Source organism: Portunus trituberculatus, chromosome 46, assembly GCF_017591435.1.
Source record: "Portunus trituberculatus isolate SZX2019 chromosome 46, ASM1759143v1, whole genome shotgun sequence".
NCBI classification, from domain to species: domain Eukaryota; kingdom Metazoa; phylum Arthropoda; class Malacostraca; order Decapoda; family Portunidae; genus Portunus; species Portunus trituberculatus.
Window position 1 is genome coordinate 1,584,974 of NC_059300.1, and position 25,157 is coordinate 1,610,130.

Consider the following 25,157-nt stretch of genomic DNA (forward strand, 5'->3'; position numbering starts at 1 on the left):
ACACAGTAGCAGACCGCTCTCATCTGCGAGGATGACGCGGAGAAAGACAATCTCCATAACAGCGGGATGTCAACTGGCAAAACATCAACCTGCATCCCGTCGCGGTGACACACAGCTATACCACCTCCCTGCCTTCCTTGTCTATCTCGCCTCACCCATGGCGAGTATCCGGGAATTTTGTCGCATATTGTGATGCAGCTTTCATCAAGGAAGGTCTCTACAGCCACTACTACATCCACCCGATGTCTGAGGATGAATGTGTGTGTTAGTTCTCCTACGTTTGTCCTGAATCCCCTCACATTAGCTGAGAGGACCGTGATGCTGCTGGCGTCCATGTTACCTTATCAGGCAGCTATTTGTTGGGGGTGAAGGGGCTGGACCCTCTCTCTCTCTCTCTCTCTCTCTCTCTCTCTCTCTCTCTCTCTCTCTCTCTCTCTCTCTCTCTCTCAGCTTGGTGTATGTGGAGGCAGTCAAGGGTCGCCCGCGTCTTGGCAGGGATGAGTGGTGGGACGCGCTCTGGCTCAGGCACTTGCATCTTCTTGGAGAAGTGGGCAGCCAGCAGCTGGGCCTTGTCCCTGTTCCTCATCACGAGGCCTCTGTCTGGTGCGGTGAGTGGCGGGATAGTGTCGTCAGAGATGAAGCCCTGCTGCTGCTTAACGCTGCTCCACCACAGCTTGTGCCTCAAGGTGCCCTTCCATCTGTGAATGGCCTCCTTTTGCACTCGCTTCATACGTTTACACGCTGCCTTATGTGCCTGCTGAGTGCATTGAGAGGGGTGCATTTTATAGCGTTGCCAAACCCTACTCTTCTCTTCAGCTGCATTTCTGCAGTGAAAGCCAAACCAGGGTTGATCTCTGGGCTTTGACTTGTAGGTCTGGCAACAGACATATTTTTTCTGACAGGCCAGGAGGACGTCATTAAACGTTTTCACCTGTTCCTCCACGCTTCCTCTCAGCAGGCAAGCTCCTCTCTGAGCCCTCTCCAGTCTGCCTGTCGCCAGAGCCAGTTGGTGCAGTTGATCCCCTCTTCCCGGTTGACTGCCAACTTGATGTTTGTGAGCAAGGCAAGGTGGTCCGAGGAGCCGACAGAGCCCGTTGGCTGGCAGGTGACGACACTCGTGGGGAGGTCAGTCAGGACGGGATCAAGGGAGGATCCTGATGTGTGTGTGGGAAAATATACATGGTTGGTAAGGCCTTAGTCAGACAGCAGCTCATTAAATGTCCTGGCAACGAGGTGTTGGTTCATGTCGCCAAGGACAATTACTTCTCTCTCTCTCTCTCTCTCTCTCTCTCTCTCTCTCTCTCTCTCTCTCTCTCTCAAACTTCAATTATTTGTTAACTTCTTAAGGTACCTGGGGAGCCAACTATGTTCTTGTGTTATTATTATTATCAATTTTGTTATTGTTGTCATTATTATAAAATGCTATTATTACTTTTTACATCCCTTATGGAGAATGTATATAAAACATTGTTTGATGATGTCAACCAAAATGAGGATAATACCAATGCTTTCAACATTGCAATAAATATGATTACTACGATATGATATTGACACTTTTAAATACTTCAATTTTCAGGAACACAATTCTACTACAAACTCACTAAGTAACTAACAATTATCTAAATTTATTACATTTAAATATTATTAGATCATTACACAAAAACTTGGATTCACTAAAATCATTACTTACTTGTTTACTCAAACTACCTGATGCTATTGCCCTTACAGAAACCTGGTTACAAGAAAGAGCACACTAAGCATCTTTACTCCATTGAAGGCTGATGTTATTGCCCTTACAGAAACCTGAAACCTGGTTACAAGAAAGAGCACACTAAGCATCTTTACTCCATAGAAGGCTGATGTTATATTGCCCTTACAGAAACCTGGTTACAAGAAAGAGCACACTAAGCATCTTTACTCCATAGAAGGTTATACTCCATTTCACTTCATTAGAACTGATAGAGAGCATTACTATCTACATCAAAAAATGTGATAAATGTAGACATTCTAAATCAGTTCTCCCATATAAATAGAAATATTGAAATATGTACAACAAACTACTAATCCTAGTAATTTATAGGCCCAATAGTAAACATATAGCTGTTAATGAATTCACTGACATTATCAATAATTTACTAGTTGCTGAAACTTTTAGAAATAACAAAACAAAACAATTCTCATTGGGGACTTTAACATAAATTTACTTGAACATTCCATTCATCTTCCTACCAACCTATTCCCCAATACAATGCGAACTCTAAATCACTTCCCTCATATATCATGACCAACAAGATTTCCTGACAGCCCTGACCTTGCTTGGTCAACCATCAATACTAAACAATATCTGGACAAATAAAAAAATTTCACACCTCCATCATTATCAGGTATTTTCCATTATTGCATGACTGATCATCTCCCTATATTTATAAATATAATTCAACAGTCTGTACCAAATACTAAACATTAAGATTATCTTTAGAGACTTTAGCACAAATTACCAAAGTTTATTTTACTAGTGAACTACAAAGGATAAATTGGGATGAAATACTTAATTTAGTAGACACAAATGATAATTTTAACCTGTTCTTTAATATTGTTGATGAACTCTATAACAAATGCTTTCCAGTAAAAACTAAATATGTAACAGAAAAAAGACTCCAATACACATGGCTAACTACCAGAATACTTCATTCTATTAAATATAAATGTAAACTTTTAAGGTGCATAAACTTGGTCAAATTTCACACATGATATTCAAACAATATAGGAACAACCTAACTTAAGTTATACATGCTGCCAAATATAACTATTATCGTCAAATATTTTGTAATTTCAGAAGCAACACAAAGAAAATTTAGCAAACAATCAATGAAATAAAAGGCAATAAATACACAAAATAAAAACACAATTAAGATATTGCAGTATAATGATTTCATATTAAGCAGCCCACCTGACATCTCTGAAGCTTTTAGTAATTACTTTTCTAATATTGCCCTGAACTAAACAGTAATCTCCCACAATCCAATACAAACCCAATAATAATGATAGGAAAAAAAGTATTTCCTATCATTATTCCTTATGAAGTCAATGCAATAAAGCCATTAAACAGTAAAAATTCTTGTATACTCCTATTATGAAAAGAAACTCTAAACATATTGTCAGCCCCTCTGTCCATACTATTCAATCAATCTATTCAAATGGAACTTTCCAACGTATTTCAAAAACTGCCAATATCACTCCCATTCACAAATCCAGACCTGCCAATGATCCTAAAAACTACCCACCAATTTCTCAACTTACATAATTTTTGGATATTCAAAACCCTTATGAAAAAACATTTAATGCGTCATCTGGAAAGCAAAACCTTTCTAAATCCATCCCAATATGGTTTTAGGCAAAACAATAACACTTTTACAGAACTAAATAAATTTTCTAATGATATGTTTTATGCCATAGATGACAAATTATTAATTCTATCAATCTTATTGACTTTGCTAAAGCATTCGACAATGTAAGCCATAAAAATCTTTTGAATAAATGCACCAATATAGAATTCATGGGCAAATTCTTTTATGGTTCAAAGATTACTTAGCAGAGAAAACAATATATCATTTTCAATAATGAAAAGTCTTCCACAACAATAGCCACACTTGGTGTTTTCAGCAAAATAGTGTCTTCGGTCCCTTACAGCTTCTAATATATATTAATGAAATTTCAAACATTTTTTCTGAATCTAAATATTATTTGCAGATGACATGACTATTTACTTGTCAGGGCCCAAACCCAGATGCTAATGATGAACTAAAAATAAACTATGTATGGTGTCTGAGCAACAAACTCACTATCAATACAACAAAAAACTTTGTTTAAACAAACTGTAAATCTTCCTCAATTATGTATAAATGACAAAGTGATTTTAAGAACTAATAAAAAAAATTTCTTGGTGTTACCTATGATGATACATTAACATTTAGGCATCACATAAATAACCTCACCTTAAAAGTATCACGACACGTGGCTCTACTTTATCAAGCAAAAAAATATATGCCACAAGAAGTACTTAAGACCATTCATTATGCCCCACATATATATCCACTACTAACTTATTGGAATCCAATATGGTGCACAACCTATCCAACTTATTTAATTCCTCTTAAATTACAACCCAAGAAAATTGTAAGAATAATAACCAATAGTAATTTCTTAGAACATACAAATCCTCTCTTCAAAGAAACAAAAATGTTAAAACTAGTTGACATTACTAAATTTTCTATTGCTACTTACATGTATTCAAATAAGAATAAAATGCAGAACCTCCTTCCTGGGAACATCCCTGACAACCAGCTGTTGTTGAGAACGTCCAAGAGGCGCTGCAGCAGAGCATCTGGGAGGCATCAAAGAAACTTGTTTGGCATGTTGTCTGGTCCTGTTGCCTTCCTGACAGACAATGAGGGTAAGGTTGAGGCGAGTTCCTAGGGAGTAATAGCAGTGCTAATATGGTGTGTGAGGAAGAGGATAAGACAGACAAGTGTTGTGTGGATGTAGGCAGCAAGACACTTGGCTTTTTGGGCATCAGTGGTGAGGAGGACACTGTTACTAGTTAACGGGAAGGTGAGTGGGGTTGCAGATGCATCATCTTCCTGAAGAAAGACCAGGCTCGGGAGACTGAGGTGGAAAACGGGCAGGGAAGCATAAAAAGAGACCTATACTGAGCGTTTTTCATCAAGAATAACATGCTTGCACTGGCCCTCTAAGTAGTGAAAACACTGATGGAGTGGAGGGACAGGGTTCCTTTGCCATGCTGTAATGGCATGACGCTTAGCCTGAAGGATAACATAACATAACATATAACATAAATAATACGATAACAAAGGGCCACCAGGGCCCATCTAGGTTATCCTGTATCAGTCGCACAGCAACCTCGTCATCAGTACTTAAAGATACACTTACAAGTACACAATACATTATATACTAATTCTAAATATTTGGCTGGCCCATTAACAGGGCCAAGTCCTGCAGCGAATTCCTCTACAATCTGTGATCATGTCTTGTTTAACTATAGTAAATTTCTTATAAAAACTATCATGCAGCGCTATACATAATTATAAATCTAATAAATTTAAGTGCTTATCTAATCTGTTTTTAAACATTGTCAAACTAGTGCTATTTACAACCCTTTCTGGCAATGCATTCCAGAAGTCTACCACCCTATGACTAAAGAAATATTTTCTTATATCTAACCTGCAGCCTTGCTTTCCAATCTTCCTGCCATGATTTCTAGTCCTACTTCCCTCCTCTAAGGTAAAGAAAGATCTCACATCTATGTAGTTTGTATCTGAGAACATTTTAAATAACTTTATCATATCTCCTCTTATACATCTCCTCTCAAATGAAAACATGTTTAATTCCTTTAATCTATCTCTATACTCCAGGCGCTTTAATGCGGGTATCATCCTAGTTGCTCTTCTCTGAACTGCTTCTAACATGTTGATATCCTGCCTATAATGGGGTGACCAGGCCTGTATGCAATACTCTAAATGGGGCCTAACATAGAAATTATACACGCACGCACCACTTCCTTACTTTTATAACTAACATTTCTATTTATAAAACCCAGAATCCTATTTGCCCTATTTCTTGCTTCTAAACATTGCTTTGAAAATTTCATAGTCTTGTCTATCACTACTCCTAAATCCTTTCCCTCCTCTACTGCCTCTAGCCAACATCCCTCCATCTCATAGCTAAAGTTTGTGTTGTCTTTACCTAAATGCATAACCTGACACTTTTTAGAATTAAACTCCATCTGCCACCTGTCTGCCCATGCTATCAGCCTGTCCAGGTCTCGTTGTATTCTATAATTGTCCTTTTCACCCTGTACTGCACATGCTATCTTAGTATCATCTGCAAACTTTGATACCACAAACGAAACTGGCTCGATGATTGTCCTATCGCTTTCAAACCTATGTTATATAGACGATATGTTGATGATACTTTGGTGTTTTTTAAGGAAGCATCACATGCAGACCATTTCCTACATTACCTTAACTCACAACATGACAATATCAAGTTCCCTATGGAATCTGAAATAGACTCACAAATCCCCTTCCTTGACCTAAACATCACAAAAATCAATGGTAGACTTTCCACCTCTATTTATCGTAAACCTACATTTTCTGGCCTTGGTATTAGTTTTTTCAACTTTTGCCGTTTCCGTTTCAAAATCAATTCAGTCCGTACCCTCTTACACCGTGCCTCTTGCTCTGTCTTCTTACCTAAATTTCCATAATGAAGTTACTTTCCTAAAGGATTTTTTCTATAATAATGGCTTCACCACCAACCTGTTTGAGAAAACTCTGAATAACTTTCTCCAAAGTAAATATCATCTTAAACAACCAATTACCACTGTTGCCAAAGAAACAATCTATTTACGTATCCCATTTTTAGGTGAGGTTTCCAAGAAATTAGAAAGGGGTCTCTATGAAAAACTTACAAAATATTATCCTGATAAACACTTTTGTATTGTGTCTACAAATAATCTATGTATAGATAGTTTTTTCCTTTTTAAGGACACTCTGCCAACTGCCTTACGCTCGTCGGCTGTTTATTGTTTCACTTGTCCCAGCTGCCAGGCTGAGTATGTGGGTAGCACCTTGCGCTCACTTATAAACCGAGCCAGCGAGCATTTAGGCCAGAACAGGGCGCCCGCTACACAACGCCCCGTTTTCCGCGATACAGGACCACTGCCTCTCATGTAAGGTTCAACCCAATCTCAGTCATTTCCGTATCCTCGCCACCTGTAATAGAAACAGTTTAAGAATACTGGAATCCCTATATATTTCCCAAGTAAAGTCATCCCTCAACAATACTCTGTCAGCATACCCACTTATGATAGTGTGAATTTTTACCATTGTAATTCTTTGTATTTTTACTTTATTCTTTTATACTTATATTTGTTTTATCGTTTTATTTTATTTTAGACCACTTATGATGACATAAGATGAAATGTCAAAACGTTTGGCCCATTAAAGATGCTGCTCGTAGCTACCTTAGTTATTGCTTTCCTACTGAAAATACGATTCCCAGAAATCAACCTGTTTCTGACATACACATATACATATAACACAGAAATAAATATAATAATAAAGAACCCAACTTAATACCTAACAATAATACTAATCCTATATGGAGGCAATGTGGAAAAACACGGGACGAGGGGAAGTGATACTTATGAGGTGTCGCAGTGGTGAAGTGCTGGGTGAGGTGGATCCCCCGGTACTCCAAGAGGTGTTGGGTTCACTGGTTGAGGCCTGGACCTCCACTGACTTCCAGAAAGCCAAGAGCTGGCTTAACACTTCCGGTTGAGTCAAATGGGACCGCGTGAATCCAACTTTGGGACAGTAGCGGGCTTCATGAGACGGTGACGTGGAGGGTTCATGAGACGGTGCCGTGGAAGGTTCATGAGACGGTGACGTGGAAGGGGAGGTGGAGAGGTGGCAAAAGAGGTAGCAAGCGGAGGAGGTGATGGTAGTGGAGTATATTACGGGTGGGCCGTAACAATATATATCTTTGCAACCTTCTGTTTCTCTGAGTTTTGTTGTTCTATATAGTATTTTTTCTGTTGCTGCTTGTGATTTTAGTAGTATCTTAATTGGTCTCAATGTTCCTTCTTGATATGGTCCCATTCTGTGGATTTCTTCTACTTCCTCTTCTAAGTTCTGTCTATCCTCATCATTTAGATTTTTTAGCAGGTCTTTTACTGATTTCATTTCCTCTTTTTCCCTTCTTGGTCTATATTCAACATTATTTTGTTTCAGGCCAAAAATAATTACACTTTTATTCTCCGCAATTTCTCTTACTAGATTTTTTTTTTTTCTTAAGGACTCCTATCATTTTGTTTGTCATATTCTCATGTCTTTCTTTTAACTGTTCTTGAAATACTTCCTGAAATGTTTCCTTGTGTTTCTTATCTTGGATTCTCCATACCTGTACTTCTTTTTTAATCATGTCTTGTACTCTTTCCTCTTCTTTCTTAACTAGATCTTTCAACGCCTCTTTTTCTTTCTCAGCTTTACCGAGTCCTTCTTCCATCTGCTTCTTGTAGTTAGCTACTTCCTTTTTCAGTTCCTCATTTTTGCTCTTAACCTAGCTTCGTTTTCTTACATTCTTTTTATCCTTTCTTTCAATTTCTGGAGCTCTTTTTCCTGTTCTTCATTCACTTTAATTCCCATACTCTCTTTTATCCATTTATCTAATTTACGTTCAATAGTCAACACTCTATTAAATAGTGAAGTATTTGCTGTATCAAAGCCTTCAAATGCCCTTTCACCCTCACCAACATAATCATCATCATCTTTCATTCTTTCCCGGGTCTCATACCTGCATTTAGATGGAATCTCTTCCTTACTCATGATTCTCTAACACTGTATTCATGAAAACGAGTCTACACTACTCACCCAGGCCATTGCAAACCCAAAACAACAGGTAGTGGAGATCAGCTGATTCTCGGAGCAACGGCACTGTGTCCTTCCTCACCCACGTTTCATGTATGTGTGTGTAATTTCACCACGGTCGCCTGCTGGTCACCCTTCCCCATTACGGAGCGAGCTCAGAGCTCATAGACCGATCTTTGGGTAGGACTGAGACCACAACACACTCCACACACTGGGAAAGCGAGGCCACAACCCCTCGAGTTACATCCCGTACCTATTTACTGCTAGATGAACAGTGGCCACACATTTTTTTAAAAAGGCTTGTCCATTTGCCTCGCCGCACCGGGACTCGAACCCGGCGTTCTCGATTCTGAGTCGAGCGTGCTAACCACTACACTACGGTGTGTGTGTGTGTGTGTGTATTTACCTAGTTGTAGTTTTACAGGGCCTGGGCTTTATGCTCGTGTGGCCCCATCTCTACATCTACACTTATCCAATCTTACTTTAAAAGTATGCACACTCATTGCAGACACTACTTCTTCATTTAAACTGTTCCATGTCTCAATACATCTTTACGGGAAACTATACCTTTTAACATCTCTCAGACATCTTCCTTTTCTCAGCTCTTTACTATGCGATCTTGTGTTTCGAATGTCATATTCTTCTCTCAGGATCAGTTTCACATTATCAACTTGGTACATTTCGTTGATCAATTTATAAACTTGTATCAGATCTCCTCTCTCCCTTCTTTGTTCCAGGCTTGGTAGATCCATAGCCTTTAGTCTCTCCTTATATGTCATCCCTTCAAATTCTGGAACCATTCTTGTAGCCATTTTTTGTAGTCTCTCCAACTTCCTTATGTGTTTCTTTTTATGAGGGTACACACTACTCCTGCATATTCCAATCTGGGTCTTATTATAGTACTTATCAATTTCTTCATCATTTCTTTGTCCATGTAGTGAAATGCTACTCCAATATTCCTTACCAAATTATATGTCTCTCTAAAAATTCTATCAATATGGCTAACTGGTTGATTGTTTTCTTCCATCGTCACTCCTAAGTCCTTTTCCTTTTTTACTTTCTCCAGTTCTACTCCATCTCCCATCTTATAGATTCCCACGGGTCGTCTTTCACTCTTTCCCATTTCCATGACATGGCTTTTGTTCACATTGAATTCCATTTCCCACATTTTACTCCATTCCAAGATCTTATTTAGGTTTTCTTGCAGTATTTCACAATCCTCTTTTTGCTTTATAACTCCGCACAGTTTCGTATCATCTGCAAACAAATTTATGTAGCTGTTCAGTCCTTCTGGCATGTCGTTAATATAAATGAGGAAAAGTATTGGTGCCAATACTGACCCCTGTGGAACTCCACTTTCTACTGCTCTCCACTTGGACTTCATATCTTTAACTAGCGTCATTATTTCTCTCCCCATCAAGTAATTTTCTATCCATCTCAATGTGCTTCCTTTTAAGCCACCCTTCTCCTCTAGCTTCCATAGTAATCTTGCATGTGGCACTTTCTTAAACGCCTTTTTTAAATCCAGATAAATACAGTCAACCCATCCCTCTCTCTCTTGTACTCTATCAACTATTCTAGAATAGAAACTCAATAAATTAGTTACACACGACTGTCTTTTCTAAAACCAAATTGGCTATTTGATATTAATTTGTTGTCTTCAAGGAACTAGATTCATTGTTTCTTTATTATTCTTTCACACATCTTGCATATTACACTAGTTAGTGATACCGGTCTCTAATCTAAAGGTTCTTCATTCCTACCGCTCTTATATATGGGAACCACCTCAGCTCTTTTCCATTCTACTGGTACTGTTCCATTTTCTATTGAGCATTTTATGATGTTGTATATAGGACTTGCTAGTTCTTCCCTACATTCTTTCAGTATTCTGCCTGAGACTTCATCCGGTCCCATTGCCTTCTCTTCATCCAGTTCCTTCATTAACTCTTTTATTTCAAGCTTGGTTACTTTAATCTCTTTCATATAGACTGTCTCTCTATTACCCTGTGGCCTTTCAAATTTGGATTCCTTAGTAAAGACCTCCTGGAATTTATTATTTAATAGTTCTGCCATACTTTTTGGGTCTTCCACCATCCCATTCTTTTCTTTTAACCTTTCTATTGTTTCTTTTTGCCTAATTTTTCCATTTATGAATCTGTAGAACAATTTTGGTTGCTCCTTACATTTTTTGACAATGTCCTTTTCAAAGTTCTTTTCCTCTTCCTTCCTCACCTTAACATATTCATTTCTTGCTGCCTTGAAGTTTTCCTTATTTACTGGATTTCTATTTCTCCTCCACCTTTTCCATGCTCCATCTCTTTTCTCCTTTGCCCTAGCACACCTTGCATTAAACCAATCTTTCTTTCCTTCTTCTTTAGGTCTATATTTTGGGACATATTCCCTGACTCCTGTTTTGTATATTTCCAAAAATAAGTTATACTTCTCTTGCATCGTCTCTGAGTTTTCCTTCTCCTCCCAGTTTACGTTTTTAAATAGTTCATGAGATTCTCAATATCAGCCTTTCTGTAATTTAATCGGTCTCCTTTGTATGAATTGTCTCTATCTTCCTTTCCCTCTTCTATATCCATTTCTAATATTACATGGTCACTCTTTCCCAATGGGCACTTATATCTTATATCATCATTCATTTGTATACCCCTTGTAAAAATAGGTCCAATCTCGCCGGCTTGTCATTTCTTCTGAATCTTGTGCATTCCTTTACTCTCTGGTCCATCATATTGTCTATCATTAGGTTCAGGAATCTTTCTCCCCAGGCTTCTTCCCCCATACCACTTTCATAATTTTCCCAGTCCACTTCTTTACAGTTGAAATCTACTAATATCACTTTTCTCCTTTCTTTAACAATTCTCATTAGACTCCTTATTGTGTCATCTATCATGTCTTTATATTCTTGATTGGTCCATGAATTTGTTTTTGGTGGCACATATGTTACAATGATTGTTAACTCTTTTTATTAATATGCATCTTAACATACAATACTTCTGCTTTTCCTTCCCCACATTCCACTTGGTTTATCACTATCTCCTTCCTTAACATTATCATGACTCCTCCTCCTCCTTTACCCCCTCTGTCTCTTCTCCATACATTATACCTATTATCCAAATCTATTTTGATTGCCTCATTTAGTTTTGTTTCAGCCAGGCATACAATATCCGGATTTTCTTTCTTTATGTAATCTCTTAATTCTAATTTACTTGATAAAACCCCGTCTATGTTTGTATACATCATTTTTAGTCTCTTGCCTTTATCATTTTTAGTTAAACTTGTTCCACTTTTTTCTCTTCCTTCTCATTTATATACCATTTCCTTATCCTGTCTCCTAGAATTCTCCAAAAAATGCCTTTTTTTCCTCTTCTGACCTTTCATTATTTTTTCCCTTACTGCTGCTGCCAGTTCATTGTATCTCTTCCTTTCTTCCTCATTTCTATTTTTCTTTATATAGATATCCTTGCAGCCTTCTGTTTCTCTAAGTTTTGTTGTTCTATATAATATTTCTTCTGTTGCTGCTTGTGATTTTAGTAGTATTTTAATTGGTCTCGTTTTTCCTTCTTGATATGGTCCCATTCTGTTTATTTCTTCTACTTGCTCTTCCAAGTTCTGCCTATCTTCGTTGTTTAGATTTTTTAGTAGGTCTTTGACTGATTTCATTTCTTCTTTTTCTCTTCTTGGTCTATATTTTACATTTTTTTTTTATTCCAAATACGATTACACTCTTCTTTTTTTTCTGCAATTTCTCTAACTAGATTTTCTTTTGTCTTGAGGACTCCTATCATTTTGTTTGTCATATTTTCTTCTTTTTCTTTTAGTTGTTCTAGAATCACCTCCTGAAAATCAGCCTCATCTTTCTTATCTTGGACTCTCCATGCTTGTACTTCTTTTTTAATCACGTTCTGTACTCTTTCCTCTTCCTTATTTACTAGATCTTTCAGCTTCTCTTTTTCTTTCTCGGCTTTACCAAGTCCTTCTTCCATCTGCTTCTTGTAGTTAGCTACTTCCTTTTTTAGTTCTTCGTTTTCTGCTCTTAGCCTAGATTCGTTTTCTTCCACTTTTTTTATCCTTTCTCTCAGTTTTATAAACTCTTTTTCCTGTTCTTCATTCTCTTTCATTTTCCATACTCTCCTTTATCAATTTATCTATTTTACATTCAATACTCAACACTCTCTTAAGTAGTGAAGTATTTGCCGTATCGAAACCTTCGAATGCGCTCTCTCCCTCACCAACATAGTCATCATCAGCTTTCATTCTTTCCCTAGTCTCATATCTGCATTTTGATAGAATCTCTTCTTTACTCATGATTCTTTAACAGTTGATTACATGAAAAATGAGTCCAAACTACTTGCCCAAGCCACTGTAAATACTGTACAATAGGTAGTGAAGATTAGGTGATTGATGGAACGGCGCCAGTGCGTCCTTCCTTGACCACATCTGGTGTGTGTGTGTGTGTGTATTTACCTAGTTGTAGTTTTACTGGGTGTGGGCTTTACGCTCGTGTGGCCCCGTCTCCATATCTACACTTATCCAATTTTTCTTTAAAACTATGCACACTCATTGCTGACGTAGTACCACTTCTTCACTCAAACTATTGCACATCTCAAAACATCTTTGTGGAAAACTATATTTTTAAAAATCTCTCAGACATCTTCCCTTTCTCAGGTTTTTACTATGCGATCTTGTGCTTCGAATGTCATATTCTTCTCTCAGGATCAATTTCTCATTACCCACTTGGTCCATTCTGTTGATCAATTTATAAACTTGTATCAGATCCCCTCTCTCCCTTCTCTGTTCCAGGAATGGTAGATCCATAGCCTCATATGTCATTCCTTCAAATTCTGGAACCATTCTTGTAGCCATTTTTTGTAGTCTGTCTCTCCAAATGTGTTTCTATTTATGGAGAGTCCACACAACTCCTGCATATTCCAATCTGGGTCTTATTATAGTACTTATCAATTTCTTCATCATTTCTTTGTCCATGTAGTGAAATGCTAATCCAATATTCCCTAGCAAATTATATGTCTCTCTGAAAATTCTATCAATATGGATTACCGGTTGATTGTTTTCTTACCTTAATCACTCCCAAGTCCTTTTCCTTTTTTATTTTCTTTAGTTCTATTCCATCTCCCATCTTATAGATCCCCACAGGTCATCTTTCACTCTTTCCCATTTCCATGACATGGCTTTCATCCACATTGAATTCCATTTCCCACTTTTTACTCCATTCCCAAATCTTATTTAGGTCTTCCTGCAGTATTTCACAATCCTCTTTTTGCTTTATAACTCTGCACAGTTTAGTATCATCCGCAAACAGATTCCTTAGCAAATTATATGTCTCTGAAAATTCTATCAATATGGCTTACCGGTTGATTGTTTTCTTCTATCATCATTCCCAAATCAAAGCTTTTCCCTTTTTACTTTATCTAGTTCTACTCCACCTCCCATCTTATAGATTCCTACTGGTCGTCTTTCACGTTTTCCCATTTCCATGACATGGCTTTTGTCCACATTGAATTCCATCTCCCATTTTTTACTCCATTTCCAGATCTTGTTTAAGTTTTCCAGCAGTATTTCACAATCCTCTTTTTGTTTTATGACTCTGCACAGTTTTGCATCGTCCACAAACAGATTTATGTAGATGTTCACTCCTCTGGCATGTCATATATATATATATATATATATATATATATATATATATATATATATATATATATATATATATATATATATATATATATATATATATATATATATATATATATATATATATATATATATATATATATATATATATATATATATATGAGAAAAGTATTGGTGCCAATACTGATCCCCTGTGGCACTCTGCTCCGTTGTTTACTGCTCTCCACTTGGACTTCATATCTTTAACTACTGTCCTTATTTCTCTCCCCCTCAAATAATTATCCATCCATCTCAATGTGCTTCCTTTTAAGCCACCCTTCTCCTCTAACTTTCATAGTAATCTTTCATGTGGCACTTTATCAAAAGCCTTTTTTAGATCTAAATAAATACAGTCAACCCATCCCTCTCTCTCTTGTACTTTATCAACTATTCTAGAGTAGAAACTCAATAAATTTATTACATACGACCGACCTTTTTTAAAACCAATTTTGCTATTTGATAATAATTTGTTCTCTTCAAGAAGCTCAATCCATTGTTTCTTTATTACTCATTCACACATCTTGCATATTACACTAGTTAGTGATACCGGTCTGTAATTTAAAGGTTCTTCCTTCTTTCCACTCTTATATAATATGGGAACCACCTCAGCTCTTTTCCATTTTTTTTTTTTTTTTTTATGTAAGGAAGAGGGCAAGCCAAGGGCAAAAAAAAGAAAGTTAGAAAAAGGCCCACTTGAGTGCTGGCTCTCCAGAGTTCAAAAAGTGCCAAAACTGTCAGCCAGAATTAGGGGAGCAAATGCCTCGATACCTCCCTCTTAAAAGAAGACAAGTTGTAGGAATTCAGAAATACAGATGCAGGGAGGGAGTTCCAGAGTTTACCAGTGAAAGGGATGAATGATTGAGCATACTGGTTAACTCTTGCATTAGAGAGTTGGACAGAATAGGGATGAGAGGAAGAATAAAGCCTTGTGCAGCGTGGCCGCAGGAGGAGGGGAGTTATGCAGTTAGCAAGATCAGTAGAACAGTTACCATGAAAATAGCGATAAAATATAGAAAGGGATGCAACATTTCGGCGGTGAGAAAGAGACTGAAGACAGTTAGTCAGAGGAGAGGAGTTGATGAGACGAAGAGCTTTCGATTTCACCCTATCAAGCAAAGCTGTGTGACTGGAACCCCCCCAAACATGCGAAGAGTACTCCATACAGGGACGGATAAGGCCCTTATACAGAGTAAGCAGTTGGAGGGGTGAGAAAAACTGTCGGAGATGCCTCAGAACACCTAATTTCATAGAAGCTGTTTTAGCAAGAGATGAGATGTAAAGTTTCCAGTTAAGATTATGAGCAAAGGACAGACCGAGGATATTCATTGTGGAAGAGGGAGACAGTTGAGTGTCATTGACGAAGAGGGAATAGTTGTCTGGAAGGTTGTGTCGAGTTGATAGATGGAGGAATTGAGTTTTTGAGGCATTGAAAACTACTAGATTTTCTCTGCCCCAATCGGAAATCTTAGAAAGATCAGAAGTCAGGCGTTTCGTGGCGTCCCCGTGTGATCTGTTGATTTCCTGAAGGGTTGGACGTCTCTGAAAGAACGTGGAAAGATGTAGGGTGGTATCATCAGCGTAGGAGCGGATAGGGCAAGAAGTTTGGTTAAGAAGGTCATTTATGAATAATAGAAAGAGAGTGGGTGACAGGACAGAACCCTGAGGAACACCACTATTGATAGGTTTAGGAGAAGAACAGTAGCCGTCTACCACAGCAATAGAGCGGTCGGAAAGGAAACTTGAGATAAAGTTGCAGAGAGAAGGATAGAAGCCGTAGGAGGGCAGTTTTGAAATCAAAGCTTTATACCAGACTCTATCAAAAGCTTTTGATATGTCTAACGCAATAGCAAAAGTTTCACCGAAATCTCTAAAAGAGGATGACCAAGACTCAGTAAGGAAAGCCAGAAGATCAACAGTAGAGCGACCTTGACGGAAGCCATACTGGCGATCAGACAGAAGATTGTGAAGTGACAGATGTTTGAGAATCTTCCTATTCAGGATAGATTAAAAAACTTTAGACAAGCAAGAGATTAAAGCTATAGGATGGTAGTTTGAGTGGTTAGAATGGTCACCCTTTTTAGGAACAGGCTGAATGTAGGTGAACTTCCAGCAGGAAGGAAAGGTAGAAGTCGATAGACAAAGTTGGAAGAGTTTGGCCAGGCAAGGTGCAAGCACAGAAGCACAGTTTTTGAGAACAATAGGAGGGACCCCATCAGGTCCATAGGCCTTCCGAGGGTACTGTTCCATTTTCTATTGAGTATTTTATGATGTTGTATATAGGACTTGCTAGTTCTTTTCTACATTCTTTTAATATTCTGCCTGAGACTTCATCCGGTCCCATTGCCTTCTCCTCATCTAATTCCGTCATCAACTCTTTTATTTCAAGCTTGGTTACTTTAATCTCTTTCATATGGATAGTCTCTCTATTACCCTGTGGTCTTTCAAATTTGAATTCCTTAGTAAAGACCTCCTGAAATTTAGTATTTAACAGTTCTGCCATACTTTTTTGGTCTTCCACCATCCCGTTCTCTCCTTTTAACCTTTCTATTGTTTCTTTTTGCCTTATTTTTCCATTTATGAATCTGTAGAACAATTTCAAATTAGATTGTGTATGTGTATTTACCTAGTTGTAGTTTTACAGGGCCTGGGCTTTATGCTCGTGTGGCCCCATCTCCATATCTACGCCTAACCAATTTTTCTTTAAAACTATGCACACTCATTGCTGACATCACTTCCTCACTCAAACTGTTCCAAGTCTCAACACATTTTTGCGGGAAACTATATTTTTTAAAATCTCTCAGACATCTTCCCTTCCTCAGTTTCTTACTATGCGATCTTGTGCTTCTAATGTCATATTATTCTTTCAGGATTAGTTTCTCATTATCCACTTGATCCATTCCGTTAATCAATTTATAAACTTGTATCAGATCCCCCCCTCTCTCTTCTCTGTTCCAGGGTTGGTAGATCCATAGCTTTTAATCTCTCCTCATATGTCATCCCTTTAAATTCTGGAACCATTCTTGTAGCCATTTTTTGTAGTCTCTTCAATTTTCTTATGTGTTTCTTTTTATGGGGGTCCACACAACTCCTGCATATTCCAATCTAGGTCTTATTTTAGTACTTATCAATTTCTTCATCATTTCTTTGTCCATATAGTGAAATGCTAATCCAATATTCCTTAGCAAATTATATGTCTCTGAAAATTCTATCAATATGGCTTACCGGTTGATTGTTTTCTTCCATCGTCACTCCCAAGTCTTTTTCCTTCTTTACTTTTCCTAGTTCTACTCCATCTCCCATCTTATAGATTCCCACTGGTCGTCTTTCACTTGTGTGTGTGTGTGTGTGTGTTTATCTAGTTGTAATTTACGGGAGGGGAGCAAGCTCATATAGGGTGGAATCGAAAGCTCTTCGTCTCATCAACTCCCCTCCTCTCACTTACTGTCTTCAATCTCTTTCTCACCGCCGAAATGTTGCATCCCTTTCTATATTTTATCGCTATTTTCATGACTTTTTAGAGAGCCAGCACTCAAGGTGGCCTTTTTAACTTTTTTTTTTTTTTGCCTTTGGCTGGCCATCTTTCCTACGTATATATATATATATATATATATATATATATATATATATATATATATATATATATATATATATATATATATATATATATATATATATATACACACACACACACACACATATATATATATATATATATATATATATATATATATATATATATATATATATATATATATATATATATATATATATGTTGCGGTTATTTTGCGAAATCGGTGATTTTGCAAAATTCCCGGTCATTGCAAATATACCAAAATCGTGGTATGTTTGCAAAATCCTTAATCGTGTGGTTACTTTGCAAAAACACACAAACAGGTTATTTTGCAAAAATGTCAGGTTACTTTGCAAAAAAACATGATAACCGGGTGTTTTGCAAAATCCCCCATAATTTAGTATGTCACTTTGCAAAATAACAAAATATATAACCACAGCAACTGGCAGTTAGTTCTCAGTCGGGCATTAGTGAAGGTTCTTTCATTCGGTGGTTCACGCTTCTGCTTACAAGGAGTGAAGCTAGGAGTGGTGTTCCTGTGGTCTGGTACTCTACTTATTATCCAGCGATGGATGGAGTGAAGGTGAAATTTGACTCAGTGCTGTCTGAAGCACAGGAAAAAAAGTCCTATAATGCATCGGGTTTAATGAAAAAATGTGAATACGAGGAAATTGTTAACCAAATGAAAGAACTTGAAAACCTGAGGTAAAGAAGACTCAAAAGGATTATCGGCTTCTAAGAAAATACGATGTCATGGAAATATCCGTTGAAGGGACAACAGTGCAAAAACTGGTTAAAAAAGGAACTGTTCTTAGATACGTATGTTCTGAAGATCTGTTTGATGCCATTAAAGCTGCCCATCTTGCAAATGGACATGGAGGGAGGAATATTCTTTCCAAAGCACTGAGTGAAAAATTTGCAAACATAACTATAGATCAAATAAAAGTCTTCCTGCAGTTCTGTGAAGAATGTCAACTGAAAAAGTCCAGTGTCCGGAAGTCTGTGGTTGTCAAGCCAATTCTCTCGAACAGCATGAATTCAAGGTGCCAGGTATGGAAAATGAAGCTCTCTTTATGAAGTAGGATATTCTCTCTTTCTCTTTGTGCCCTGAATGAACTTTATCTAGTCTGTTCAGTAAACCAACAAATATTAGTGGATATTATATATTACAGGTTGACTTGATTGACATGCAGAGTCAGCAAGACGGGGAGTATCAGTTCATTTTGAACTACCAAGATCACCTAACTAAGTTTGTGTGCCTCCGACCTCTGAAGACGAAAACTGCTGAGGAGGTCGCCTACCACCTGGTAGACATATTCTGCGACAAAGGTGCTCCTCATATCCTACAATCTGACAATGGTCGAGAGTTTTGCAATAAGGTATGTTCAGCTGTGATGGGTTGTGGGGCTGGGGAAACTAAGAAGAAAAAATTTAGTATCGTTATTACCTCCGCCTTTGTTAAAGAGTGTCAGATTAGCTCAAAACCCATCAAATACATTAACATTCTGTTTTAAGAACTTTCACTTTACTTAATGCTGCTCGTATTTTTTCAACAGTTGATTACGGAAGTCCTCGTCCTGTGGCCCGGGTGCAAGTTAGTCCATGGCAAACCACGTCATTCTCAATCTCAAGGTTCTGTAGAAAGGGCTAACAAAGACGTTGAAGCAATACTTGCCTGCTGGCAAAAAGATTATAACACAACAAAATGGTCTGAGGACTGCGCTTCGTGCAATGGCAGAAGAACACACGGTTTCACAGAGGAATTGGGAGAACACCCTATGAAGCAATGTTTGGCCAGAAATCTCATCTTGGCGTTACTGCAACGAATTTACCGGAGGACGTAGTGGATGGATTAGAGACGGAGGAGCAGCTCGCTGAAGCATTAGCAGCTGATAACATTCAGGACAGCACAACTTCCATGTGCAAGGACTGTGGAGGTCCTTGCTCTATGGATGATGATATCTGCCATCTCTGTGAACGAAAGCTGGGGATTCAAGCTGAACGAGAAGGAGCTAGAAGAAAGCAACACAGTCAAGCAGAGAAAATGCAGCTGGTGTCAACTATGCGATTCAAGAAAGCGGAGGTCGGTGACAGTGTAATGGTTCCGATCCTCTTGTTGATCGTGGGCGCGCAGAATTCCCTAATGCGAAGGCTGTTGTACTTCAAGTGGATGACAGTGGGACATGCAAACTTGGAACGAGGCACGGATTTTGAAACAACTTTACTCGAGAAATCAGTTCACTCCTTGTGAGCAGCAGTTCCTGTCAATTGATGATGTGCCCCAGGAAAAAGAGATAAGCTTACGTGAAGTAGCAAATGCAGATTCTGTGGGCCATGGACAAGGATTTATAAAGTGTACCTGCTCTATGTCTTGTAATAACAACAGATGTAAGTGTTTTAAAAAAGAATGTCTGCAACAGCCGATGCAAATGTGGTTCTTCATGTAAAAACAAGTAAACTTTAATAATTCTAAATTGCTTCTTTATCTTTGTATTAAAATTTGTTTATTCTTCTATAGTAATGTCAACTATTTTGGTAAAGTACTTGAATACTTGATATAAAACAATATTTATTTATTGAAATAAAATAGAAATGGTCAACGTCTACACTTTTTCATCCAAAATGAAAGAACCTTTACTGATGCCCGACTGAGAACTAACTGCCAGTTGCTGTGGTTATATATTTTGTTATTTTGCAAAGTGACATCCTAAGTTATGGGGGATTTTGCAAAACACCCGGTTATCATGTTTTTTTGCAAAGTAACCTGACATTTTGCAAAATAACCTTTTGTGTGTTTTTGCAAAGTAACCACACGATTAAGGTGATTTTGCAAACATACCATGATTTTGGTATGTTTGCAAAATGACCGGGAATTTTGCAAAATCACCGATTTCGCAAAATAACCGCAACATATATATATGTATATATATATATATATATATATATATATATATATATATATATATATATATATATATATATATTGACCCATCTTTATACCTTGTTTTGTCCAGCTTAGCTTTGAAACTGTGAACACTGACTGCATTTATGATGTCTATATCTAGTCCATTCCAGGGAAACTGTACCTCTTAATGTCTCTTATACACTGCACCTTCTTCAATTTCTTCCCAAGTCCCTTTGTAGTCCTTGTTTCCAGGTTTAAAGTCACTATCCACTTTATCCAGGTTATTCACCATTTTATAAATACCTATCAAGTCTCCCCTTTCTCTCCTACTTTCAAGTGTTGGAATTTCCAGTTTTCTCAACCACTCCTCGTAAGTCAAATCCTTGAGCTCCGGTACTAACTTGGTGGCTGCCCTTTGCACCCTCTCCAATTTTCTAATATTCTTCTTAGTGTGAAGGGACCACACACTCGCCGCATACTCCAGTCTTGGTCATATCATAGAACTAATTAACTTTTTCATCATATCAGCATCCAAATATGAGAAGGCCATTTTAATTCTCCTTAGCAGATTTGTTACTTCTCCTGTGATTTTATTTATATGCCTGTCTGGGGCTAAGCCCGCTGTAATTGTCACCCCTAAATCCAATTCCTCTTTAGACCTTTCCAAACTAAAATATTCCATTTTGTAATTGCCATTTACTCTCCATTTACTTTTTCTAAATTCCATAACTTTACCCTTATTCAGATTGAATTGCATTTGCCAAGTTCTACTCCATCTACCAATTTTATTAAGATCCTCTTGCAGTTTCATACAGTCATTTACATTTTTCACTCTCCTCATTATCTTGGCATCATCCGCAAACAAATTGATATGACTCAATTCCTTCAGGCAGGTCATTTACATAGATGCCAAACATGACTAGTCCCAACACCGACCCTTGAGGTACTCCACAGGTGACCTTTAGCCAGGAAGAACTACTATTTCTTATCACTGTTCTCATTTCCCTCTCACTACGGTAATCCTTCATTCATTCCAATAATTGTCCTCCAACTCCCCCATTGTTCTTAATCTTCCATAGTAGCCATTTGTGTGGTACCTTGTCAAAAGCTTTTTTTAAACCTAGGTAGACACTGTCTACCCAACCATCCCTTTCCTGTACAGCATCTATTACTTTTGAATAAAATGACAACAAATTTGAGGAGCATGACCTTTCTCTTCTGAAACCAAACTGACAGTTTGTCAACACATTGCTGCTTTTTAGGTGTTCCATCCAGGCATCTTTAATAATTTTCTCACATAGCTTCCCCACTACACTTGTCAGTGATACTGGTTTATAATTTAAAGGGTCTTCCCTACTACCACCTTTATATATAGGTACAATGTTTGCTCTTTTCCAGTCCTTCTGTACTTTCCCTTGCAACAACGATGTCTTCACCAGGCTATGAATCTTTTCTGCCAACTGTTCCCTACATTCTTTCAGTATCCAATTTGAAATTCCATCTGGACCAGATGCCTTATTTACATCTAGATTTTCCATCAGTCTCATAACATCCTCCTGATTTACCTCTACTCCAATTAGTTTATATCCATCCAATTCACTATCTGTTAAGTCAAAGTCTCCTTCTTCAATAAAGACTGTTTGAAACCTTTCATTCATCACCTCAGCCATTTCTTGTACTTCTTCATATAGTTTTCCATTAAGCCTCAGGCCAGTTATACCCTTGTTTTTTTTTTTTTTTTTTTTATGTCTATAAAACTGTTTTGGGTTACTTTTACATTTGTCCATTATATCCTTTTCATAGTTCTGTTTTTCAACCCTCATAATCCTCACACATTCATTTCTAGCATCAACATAATCTTTCCATATACTTTGCATTCACATTTTCCTCCATCTATTCCATGCATTGGTCTTGCACTGTCAAGCCCTTTCACATATAGCATTGTACCACTCCTTCCCTTTTTGACAGCTTACTCTTCCCTTCGGTACATACTTCTCCACTGCAGTATTATATATCTTGATAAACTTGTTCCATTTCTCCTGCAAATCCTTTTCACCTTCAAAACATTTCCAGCTCACAGCCTCAAAGTATCTCCTTATTTCTTCAACATTTGCTTTATTTTATCTATATCTTTCTATTTTGTACCCCTCATCTATTTTCAATATTTCTGTACTCAGACTTATTTCAACTAGTATGTGATCACTTTTTCCCAATGGACATTCATAATTAATTTTTTCTATGATCTCTTCGTCACTGGTGAACAACAAGTCCAATCTAGATGGTTTATCCTTCCCACTTATTCTAGTTTCATAGTCAATCCATTGAGTCATTAGATTATCAACAGCCCAATTCATCAGTTTGTTACTCCATGAATTCTCTCCTCCTTGAAAAGTCCCTTCCTCTCAATTTATTTCTTTGCAATTAAAATCTCCAATGACTAATACATCCTTGTCTTGTGATACAATCCTTTCCATCTCATTTATTGTATCTTCCAACAAAGTCTCATGCTCATCTCTTGTCCACGCATTCGTCAGTGGTGGTATGTAAACCCCTGCACTGACTTTCCATTACCATTTTTCACTTCAATCTGCACAATCTCAGACTTGTTTTTACTTGTTTCCACTTTGTCCACTCTAACACTTTTCCTCGTTAATATCATCACTCCACCTCCTCCCTTACCACACCTGTTTTTCAACCATATATCATAATATCCATTTCCAATCCAGTATTTTCCACTCATCCTTCCACTTCGTTTCACACAATACTAACATATCAGGCTTAACTCTTGCTAGGAACTCCTCAATATCTAACATTTTCGACATCAATCCATAACATTAGTATAACAAATTTTGCTTACCTCCTGATAAATTTCTTTCTCAACCTTAGGTCCCTGATTCTCCAGTAAAACTGCTCCTTTTCTTCTTCCATCCTCATTGTTTTTTTGCTTAGCCTCTGTGACCAATTCCTTTACTCTAGTTCTCTCCTCCTCATCCAAATCTTTGTTAATCCATACATTTCTAAATTCATCATTTCCAGCTTACTTCCATGACCCAGTCAATACTTCTGCTTGTACTTGAGTTGCAAACTTTATTTTTAAGGGTCATTCCTTCTGTTCTTCAAATTTCCCAATCATATGGAATTCCTCCAACAAATATATTGCCTGATTTCCCTCCACTGCAACTGTCATCAATATATTCTTAATTTTCTCCTTTTCCATTGCTTCTCTCTCAGATCTATTGACTATCTTCTCTTCCCTTACCCCAAACACCACCACACACTTTACCTTATCCATCATGTCCCTTACCAGTTTCTTCTTTTCCTTAATTAAACTGATTACCTTATCTGTAATTCCTTGCTTCTCTTTCTGCTGCTCCTCTATGATTTTCTTTAAGGATTCTTCATTTCTTTCCCTCTGCTTTATCCTTACAGACTGTTTCTCCTCAACCACCTTAAATGACTGCTGAACCTTATCATTGTGCTTTCTCACCTCCATCATCTCACTCTTGAGCTGCTTCTTTAAATTGTCATTTTCCTCTTGCAGTTTGGCATTTAAATTCTTGACTTCCTTCAGTCCAACTCTCAATTCGGTGATTTCCTTTAACATTTTTCCTTGGTCCACTTCCAGCGTGTCCACTCTATCTATTGATTTTTCCATTATTTCTTCCATTCCATGAACATTCCTCAAACCCAGTCTATAATTCAATTCACCACCTTCCTCCACATCTCGCTGCTGAAATCCTTCAAATTTGGGTGTTCCTCCTCCCTCTGCCATCTTGTGACGTCACATGTAAACAAAGCCAGCTGGACGAAACACAACCTCTACAAAGACAGTTTAAATTTTATATTACTCACGATGTCAACTTCTCCCCGCCCTCACTACCACATCTAGGTGTCTCCAGGGGTCGTATCCTGCTTTTTTCATCCACAGCAACTTTCTCTGGTTTTAACACGGAGCTCCCTGCTGTCCGCCCTCCACCGCCAGCGACGTGTGTGTGTGTGTGTGTGTGTGAGACACTGAGGAATTTCAATCCCTGCTTCCCCCATCCCCTGACCTGATTTGACTGCTGTTTCCCCTCTTCTACCTAGCCTTGTTTGTTTTATTTCTTTCACTTTATTGGATGTGATTAACAGCAGTACAGTAGTAGTAAACAGTAGTAGAAAAAAGAGTAGAACGAGGAAAAAGCATGAACAATATATATATATATATATATACATATATACAGTAAAGTCCCGGTTACGTCGGTCTCGAGTTACGTCAAACTCGTAGTTACGTCAGTCCACTATAAGGCAATTTAAGATTAAAAAAATTGAAAATTTTATAAATCGTAAAGTGCGGGATTTATTGTTATTGTTGGTGGTTGCCCGCCACACCGCCCGCCTCACGCTTGAATACAATAACACCCTGCCTCACTTCCACCACACCATCGCCCCTGGCAAGAGTGTTATCCTACTTCTGCGTTTACTGACTCAAGTTCTTAGTATCTTGCTCAATGGCACCAAAGAGAAAACTTCTTAGTGACAGCAGTGATGCTAAGAA

At 37.8% G+C, this 25,157-nt stretch overlaps 1 protein-coding gene across 1 annotated transcript; it reads left to right on the plus strand.

The window, feature by feature from the left end:
• Positions 1–81: 81 nt before the first annotated feature.
• LOC123520224 (KRAB-A domain-containing protein 2-like) lies at positions 82–20,319 on the plus strand. Its single transcript, XM_045282325.1, has 4 exons — positions 82–1,928; positions 4,312–4,453; positions 18,888–19,094; positions 19,272–20,319. Exons 2-4 carry the CDS (start codon positions 4,448–4,450, stop codon positions 19,557–19,559), a joined length of 501 nt encoding a protein of 166 aa, XP_045138260.1. The 5' UTR covers positions 82–1,928; positions 4,312–4,447; the 3' UTR covers positions 19,560–20,319.
• Positions 20,320–25,157: the final 4,838 nt, after the last annotated feature.

Coding starts and splice junctions, on each gene's coding strand:
- LOC123520224 (XM_045282325.1), top strand. Junction 19,095..19,271: donor GTCGAGAGTTTTGCAATAAG/GTATGTTCAGCT, acceptor TTTTTTCAACAG/TTGATTACGGAAGTCCTCGT.